Source organism: Pundamilia nyererei, unplaced genomic scaffold, assembly GCF_000239375.1.
Source record: "Pundamilia nyererei isolate P.nyererei 1_Seehausen unplaced genomic scaffold, PunNye1.0 scaffold00166, whole genome shotgun sequence".
NCBI lineage: Eukaryota > Metazoa > Chordata > Actinopteri > Cichliformes > Cichlidae > Pundamilia > Pundamilia nyererei.
The window spans coordinates 1,240,523-1,248,657 of record NW_005187567.1 but is presented as its reverse complement, the minus strand read 5'-3'; the positions used below and the strand labels follow the sequence as shown (position 1 = coordinate 1,248,657).

Sequence of the window (8,135 nt, the reverse complement as noted above, 5' to 3'; positions counted from 1 at the left end):
GTGTGTGTGTGTGTGTGTGTGTGTGTGTGTGTGTGTGTGCATTTTATCTGCAAAATGTTTTGACCTGGCAGATGTGCTTGAAAAAAAAATACAGAGATAGGAGACAGAAGAATAAATATATGAATATCACTTTACAGAAAAGAAGAGATTTAATATAGCAAATTCTCTACAGCAAACTCAACATGCACTCATAAACAAATTAAGCAAATAAACTACGAAAACTGGCAACATAAAAAACCCCATAAATCCAAAACAGTGTTACTAGGCAAAAGAGACAAGAAATGTCAGGAAAATAAAGTAGGCAGGAGATTTCAAAACAACATAATGAATTTTCCACAGATTTTTCCAAGGCTCATTTTTCCAATTAATTATTCAGGTCCAGGGATCACTAAGACACGTTTATGGCTACACTGCAGCCTTGGCTGCTGCTGAGTCATCAGAGCATTTCTCTGAATTCCTAACATAAATTATTTAAACTGGACCCGGGAAACCACTTTGTGAGCATTGGTGAACTCTGTTATTAGACCCAAAGGACAAACTTTGAAACAGGTGAAAGCTGCACAGGTGGAATAAAAGCAGAACTGGGCCTGTGGTTACAGTCTAAAATAATCCAAAAGGCCTTAGGGAGAATGTTATCAGAAGCTCATCAGAACGGCATCACAGGAATGCAGCCATTATAGAAGCAGCACTTTGTACACAGCATGAAGACCAGAACTGATTACCACTGCCTGGTAATTACACAGATCCACGCATGCTGGTGTTATTGTTTGTTTGTTTTTTCCTGCATTTTACTGTCTTCACATTCATGCCAAAAGAAATCTGTTATTACATGACTGATGACATATGATGTATCTAATGTATCTTTCAAGGAGTTAAATAAAATGCAGACAAGATAAATGTGCCGCGCTGCAATCACATCAAACGGTGAATGCGTGAATTTCCCAGTTCACCGCTTACTGCTTCTGAATATCTGAATCTCCTTTCATCTGCACTCTTATTTCCCACCTATTGGAGAAAGCTGCTGAGTATGCCTATTAACAGAATTAAATTGGAGTCTCACAGCAGGTTTTCACTGACTGGCCATATGGATTCCCACTGATTGGTGGCTGAAAGTATTACTCTGATAAGCAGAACACTTCCAAAGTGTCAGGAAGCCTTCAGCACTTCTTTAAGTAAGCAAAGTTTGGCTCAACTTCCTTTGACTGTTGGCCAACGCAGATCAGTCATCACTAGGAGATTAACACAAAGATTAAGCAGGATCTTGTTCTTAATCTGACACCAATCTCCCAAAACAAAGCTCATGTGTAGTATGTCTATACATAGTCACACACAAAGGTTTAACTTAGCCCTCTTGACCTTTTGTATTAGTGCTAAAATAAATACACCAGCTCTCTGATTTTACTGTCCTATGGTAGTATGATTATTTAAAATAAATAACATTGAAAAAGGATTAAGGTGGGATGATTTTATTATCAGTTTATAAAGCATTTCTTCAGGTCTAGCTGTACCTTTTCCTGCTTCGAGCTGCAACCCCCTCCCTGTCGTAAACAGAATAAGGGTAGGGTGTCAGCAGCAATCAATTCAGAGGACATGTCCTCAGCCTGGTATGCAATGGCGATGGCTGCAGCCCGCTGCAGTGTGCTCCTTTATGAATGGGGAGCAACAGCAACTCCTTGAAAATTAGATGTTCAGTCGACCGACAAAACGGACACTTTGGGATTGCACACATGCACACCTCTGCAGCTGCCCTAACACTGACGGCACAGTACTCTAAATCGCAGATATCAGAGATCATGCCGGGTGGATGTGAGCTACAGGAACTCGCAGAACACTTGGTTTCCATCGAAAATGCCTTTATTAACCTTAAACAAAATGAGTTACATTAAAACCCGAACGTGAAATGAAGGTATGTTTCAGCTACACATGCGCACATGGTTACGTTCCATTGCAGAAAATACCTCGGGGTGTAGATGTTACAGCAAAAACTGGTTGCACAGGAATTACAGAAATCAAAAATATCACTGACAAGACAGCAGATCAAGGAAGAAATGTTGTAAAATGGTCATCGACAGAGGTGAGTTAGGCTTTCGATGGTGAGCAAAAGCAAAAATACGACAAACGATGGCAAACATTTTGTTCGGTAACTATTGACAAGAAAAGCTTTACAACATCACATTTCCTTCCTCTTGCTGGATTAGACTGCACTCTCTTAGTCAACTACAATCATAAGTCGCTCATATTAAAAGTTATCAAACACTAAAATATCTCATGTCGCCTCCTTCTTCACCGTCAGAGTTTACATATTTTATAGTCACTTACACTCCCCAGCTTAAACTTCTCTTACACATCTCTAAGTGAACTCACAGCTTAGTAAGATGAGAGTACACCTATATTTGTGTACACAGTGTCCAATATAGTCCTTATTTTCACGTTTTGTTTTTCTTTTACATTTTGATGCATATATTCGGGATGATCTTTAACATTTCGGGAGAAAATATCAATTTGTGACATTCCTAATTCTAACAATAGCATTTACTCAAATGTTCCTGGAGAAAAAATTGTTTGCTTTAACAGGTTTTTTTTAAAACACATTATTTTGATAAAACTTTACAGCACCAAAGGACAACAAGCCTGTACCATTCTAATTCATCAAGTCTGCCTTTAAAATGATTCAAAGTACACACAACATAGCAGGAAGACATTCAATATGAAACATTAACACATTTACATACATACTTATATATCAGTGAGTTATGAATTGATTATGGTGAAAATCTAAGACCACAGACCCATCTTCTTTGTAGTAGAGATGCACCAATAGCATCAGCAGTGTTGGAGATGCCAGAAGAAAAATAGCATCCAGATTTGTCGTCTACAAATGACATTTTTATATTGCAAAACTAGTTCGACATTAACAGGGCTGTGGGATCGCCACAGTTTTCACAGTTTTTGCCAACAGGTTCAAATGTAATAGATAACAGACAAGACAATTATATTCACACAGTCTCTTGTGTCAAGCAACTCCAACACTTTATTGTTATCTAGTAAGCAAATACCGCCACATATGAGCCAAACATTAAATTCAAAAATCACAGTCTATGTTGGCAGTGATCAGTTGGCTATTGATGCATCTCTCTAAGCCCACATCAGTCACCTCAGCCTGGATAATTAATGCTTTCTGGTATTGCATTGCATGGATGCTGGAACAAAGTTTACACAGACCAAAGCAGACAATATGCAAATACCCACTGGTGTAACAGCATAATACACTAAATTCTGCTATGACAGGACATTAGATATTCACAATGTATTTAAATAAACCAATGAGAGAAATTCAGCTCTGTACGTGCTAAAGTTAAGTTGCATGATTGGAACTATCATCGCTCATCTCATCAAAACGGATCTAATATGATCAAGTAGAGCACCGTAGCCCTGACATAAATTATGTCATCTTTGGAGACAAACAATACTGATGGATTCACAGTGGAAGTGCTCCAAAAACTAAGTGGTTATAGGAATAGTCTCTGTCAACATCCCGGCGCGATGGCCTCATTAAACGGAGAGCTTCCCTCTGAGGCCATGATGATGTAAACAAAGGCCAAAGTGATGTTCAGATTACAGTCGGAGCACTGGAATTAAAAGCAACATGTCTGTTGTTCCTCTAGCAGCTAAAGGCTAAACTTTGCACATGCTCGCTTTGATATTATTGTACAGATTTTTAAAAGCGCGGTGGATATTGGCATTTAACTAAAATGATTTGAACAACAGACAAGCTTCGTCAGCCACAGTGAAGGCGAGAGAGTTTGGAAGGCTGTGCCTCTGATCTAAGTAAAAAGACCTTAGATGTGAGACACACGTTTGTCCAGAAATGACAATAACATTTATAAAGGTGTACTGTATGATGAAAGCGAGCAGACAGTTTGCAATTTGAGAACGAAAGACAGTCAATCCGTTCACATAAAGTATAAGAAGTGTGAGGAGCAGCACTATTCTTGCACAGATGACTATTGTGTACATTTAAAGCAGCTAAAGATATTTAAACACAGCCACCTGTGTGATAGCTACTTGGACTATAGACAGACCTGCTCTGTGAAAAATATAGTTAAGCAGTGTTGTCAAGAATCTTAGATATTTTTGTTTCAAGGCTGTACATGTACAATAAGACGCTTTTCTTTAAATATATTAGTTAAAAAATAATTGTTGTGAAAATAAGATCTGTTCTTTAGCAGTCAACCTGAAGAAGAGAAGAAACAAAAAAGGTCCACAGGTAATTAGAGGTAAACTTAACCTTTCAAACAGCTACTTCAGACATTTTCCTTGTGATAAAAGCTATGCTGGAGGATTTCATTCAGATAAAACAAGAAATTATTGTAAAGAATAAAGAATAGGAGTCCTGAAAAACCTGTTCTTTATAGTTATATTTATAAAGAATTCTTAAATTCCATCCATATATATATATATATATATATATATACACAGAGAGAGAGAGAGAAAGATATTTAACATTACTTCATTGTCTTTGAACTTTGTCAAACCAGCTTATTCTTCATAATTTAAATATGCAAAACGTAAAATAATTTATGTTGAATAGGCTACAAATGTATTGCTAAGAGGCAGATTTTTGTATGGTTAAGTATGATGTCCCTGGATTGTTTTACATTGTAAATTTAATGACGTTAAACATCTAATGCATTTAACTCCATTCAAGCCCAATGAAGATAATACTGTACAACACAAATCAACAACTCCCTACATCATGGCTTAGAATAAGGCATTTAAATGGCGTGATAGTAGGAAATAATAAGTTGAATATCTAAATTAAATAACCACCTTATATCTCCATCTTTTAGGGGGGGCGGGGGGGATAAGACATGTTTACCCCAGTCTGCAGGTGATGACCAGGGGCGTATGCTACCATCAGCTAAAATGCTTTCTTTTTGCTTTTGAGTCGATGTTTGCACACATGCAAACTGACAGTTACAGCATCTTGAAATGAGTAGTGATGCCTGAAATTGGCATTACCCGGCACGTTCTCCGTGGCGCGTGTTTTTATATTACATAACGAGAACATGCCCTCCCAAAGGGCACCAAGCTGTACAGAGCCCTGACATCAAGGCAACATATCGAACAGCATCCCACACCGGGAAGCCTATCAGGCTTAAACAGCAGGCCATTTCAACCCTCGGTGCGTCGCCACCACAGGGTCACTGTTTGAAATATCGTGGTAAAATATTTTCTCTGTCACGGAATGTATACAGCTGACAATGACGGAATAATAATGATTTGAATCTTTTGTTTTACAGGCTTATAAGGTACCCGGGGATAAATTGCGCTCAAATGGCGCAAGCGTGTCACTGCATACGTCAAAGCTCAGATAAAATGAATCCATCCGTTTTCCCATTCCCGAGGTGGAGACATCTTGAACCGGTGACGACGGACTTTGTAGTTGTTGCCGTTATTATTGTCCCAAAACTCTTGCCCGCCGACACAGTACTTAATTGCAAATTGCAATGTTCCTCCGTTGTCTGGGTATGTGGGCATAACTATCTTGAAACAGAACTTGTCGGTGTCACCGTCGCTCGAGTTAGGAACATAGGACGCCAAACTGTCCATAAAGGTTATCCAGTTGTTTAGGGAATAGCGCAAAGAGACGCTCTTTTCGAAAGCCAGATTCAACACGCGCACGAAGCCGGAGAGGCTGAATTCGTCTGCCTCCACGGTCTCCAACAGGACATTTACCTCCCTAACTTTCTGCTCGAAGCCGGGTAATGTGCCTGGGTTGGTGAACTGCAATTCCATGAACACAGACTGCGCAGGAGCCCGGGGGAATTTTGTTTCCAAGTGATGAAGGTGAAGGGGTCCCTTGGGTAATTTTGCCATTATGCGCTCAGGCACCTCGGGAACATCTGTGTCGTCGAAATGCTTCACTGAAATGAGCTCCAGGCCCAGGGAGTCCGCGAAGCGGACTTTTTTCTTAATGGTTGGGCTTCTGCTGCGGGCGATCTCTAACTTTGCTCTCTCTGTAGGTGTAGGCAAAGACGTGCACCTCCGACGCAGATTAGGGCTCTGTGGGGGCTTCAGGGAAATCTCCCTGCCCCTTGGCCTCTCATTCACCACTGCGCTCTCGATAGGCTCACAAGTGGCGTTCACCATGTCAAAATCATCCCCATCTTCAAGCCTCGGATTTGCCGCTGCAAGACTCCCGAATAGTCCAGCTATGCAGCTGTAGTTCCTCGGCAGGCAGTTCTTTGGGGGGAGCATGACCGCGACAGGGTGCGCAGACTCCGCTTCCATAAAACGTTGGAGTCCCTGAACTGCAGAGCCGGAGTAGTCGTTATGGAGAAAAACCGGCGATGCAAGAGATGGAGCCGTCAGGTGTTAGTGTGCAACTCGAGGATAGGTGCTCTGCCTGCGTCAGAAGCTGACACTCTGCAGCCTTGGACCAATAAACCAAAGTGTTGTTGCTTTCCGCAATTAGCGCGACTCTCCTCTTGCAGATGCTTCTTTAAAAAACTAAAAACCAAAAATCCATCATAAAATAAATATGGAGAGCTGTTTGCTCAAAAAACAACAACAAAAAAAAAACCAAATTCCTTCCTCTTCACATCAAATAGCTCCTCGTTTCCACTTGAATGTGGGGAAATTCATGCGTGTTCTCTCACAGCTGATCTCTTCCCGGGGCAGAGGTTGACGTCTCATCTACATTTACGTGCAGAGATGCGCGTTTAACTGACCAAAATGGTTTCCTTCTTCACGAGTTTTCAGCTGGTTTACTTCCCCGTTTGAACGCTGTGACATTGAAAACAAACCGCATGAAATAAATAATTTAGGTGCATCAAAAACAGTTATGTGCTTTTGTCTTCAGTCTGGTACATCCAGATATTGTGTGCATAACTAGATTATCAAGCGTTCCCGTGTAAAAAAAAAGAAGCTATTGTGTTGATTTTTTTATACTTAATACAGATATAGGACAGTAATGTGTCGGTAATGTGGCGGCGTGACGTCAACTCCAAAGCAGGAGCGCAGGAACCCCTCCCCCTTTCTCTACGGCTTGACGGTACGGGCTTTTAAGTGTCACCATGACGACGGCGTTGCAGTTGGTCTCTAAAGGCATTCACCGTTTCTTCCGCTTTTGTCCTACAAAACTCTCAATCGGGAAATAAAAAAGTCGTCACCACGACAGATAGCACACAGCAGAAGTTGTTTGTGAGTAGCAACAAATATTATTCATGTATTTCTTAATTTCCTCGTTTAATAATCCAGTTTGCTTTATTTTGGTAAGCAAAGTCAGCGGTAGGTTTGTTAAGTTGATCATATTTACAGTAAAATTGCTACTCAAGATGCATTTTTAAGTAATTAAGGAAATTCTGTTTTCTATGACCCTTTCGAGATCTCACCATGAGTCAAAGGACCTAACTACATCATGACCTCGCAAGAAAGGGATCGTACAGCTGTGGACAGAGCAGACGGGGAGCTGTCAGCACCGGAGAATGCAGCTGGCGAGCACGAAATAGCAGAAAGGAGACTTGTTGAAAGCCTTTTAGATACCAGCGAGGAGAACTTCTTGAATGAGAAGGAGCTAAATGAGTTCCATTGTTACTCTGGTTGGGAGGATGCTGTAAGTGATCCAATATCCTGTTACTGTACCTCTCTTAATTTGTTACCTATATGTAGTTGCAATTTTGTTTTTAAGTAAGTGTCTTCTATGTCACAGTTTGGACTCAGTGATAAATTGAACAAGTATTTAGGCGCCTTCCCTGTTTTTTTACACTTATGTGTTTCAGATAATCAAATTGTAATATTAGTCAATGATAACCCTAGTAAATAGAAAATGCAATTTTTAAACAATTATTAATTCATTAAGGGAAAAGGGCTATCCATTTCTATCTGCTCCAATCTATCAAAGTCATCTATCTATGAAATCTATCAAAGCCAGTCTGGAAAGAGTTGCAAAATCATTTCTAAGGCTTTGGGAGTGCAGTGAAAGACAGTGAGAGCCAGTTTCCATAAATGGAGAAAACTTGGAACAGTACTGAATCTTCCCACTAGTGACGGACTACCAAATTTACTTCCACAGCCCGTCGATGACTCATGTAGAAGGTCATAAAAGAACTCAGAACAACATCTAAAGAACT

General features: G+C 40.2%; 2 protein-coding genes across 2 annotated transcripts in view; one reads left to right on the top strand and one right to left on the bottom strand.

Annotated features, from left to right (window-relative positions):
* Positions 1-4,842: 4,842 nt before the first annotated feature.
* On the bottom strand, positions 4,843-6,549 carry LOC102194278 (protein phosphatase 1 regulatory subunit 3E). Its single transcript, XM_005745788.1, has one exon. It carries the CDS (start codon positions 6,292-6,294, stop codon positions 5,371-5,373), a length of 924 nt encoding a protein of 307 aa, XP_005745845.1. The 5' UTR covers positions 6,295-6,549; the 3' UTR covers positions 4,843-5,370.
* A 504-nt stretch (positions 6,550-7,053) lies between these two features.
* Positions 7,054-8,135, top strand: part of cunh16orf46 (chromosome unknown C16orf46 homolog) — a 2,397-nt gene continuing 1,315 nt past the window's right edge. The window contains exons 1-2 of the mRNA XM_005745787.1: positions 7,054-7,206; positions 7,391-7,618. Coding sequence (XP_005745844.1) covers positions 7,424-7,618 — 195 coding nt within the window. The 5' untranslated portion in view covers positions 7,054-7,206; positions 7,391-7,423. The remainder of the gene's footprint in view (positions 7,207-7,390; positions 7,619-8,135) is intronic.

Excerpts from the sequence above, each read along its gene's own strand:
- LOC102194278 (XM_005745788.1), bottom strand. The coding sequence starts at position 6,294 with ATGGAAGCGGAGTCTGCGCACCCTGTCGCGGTCATGCTCCCCCCAAAG.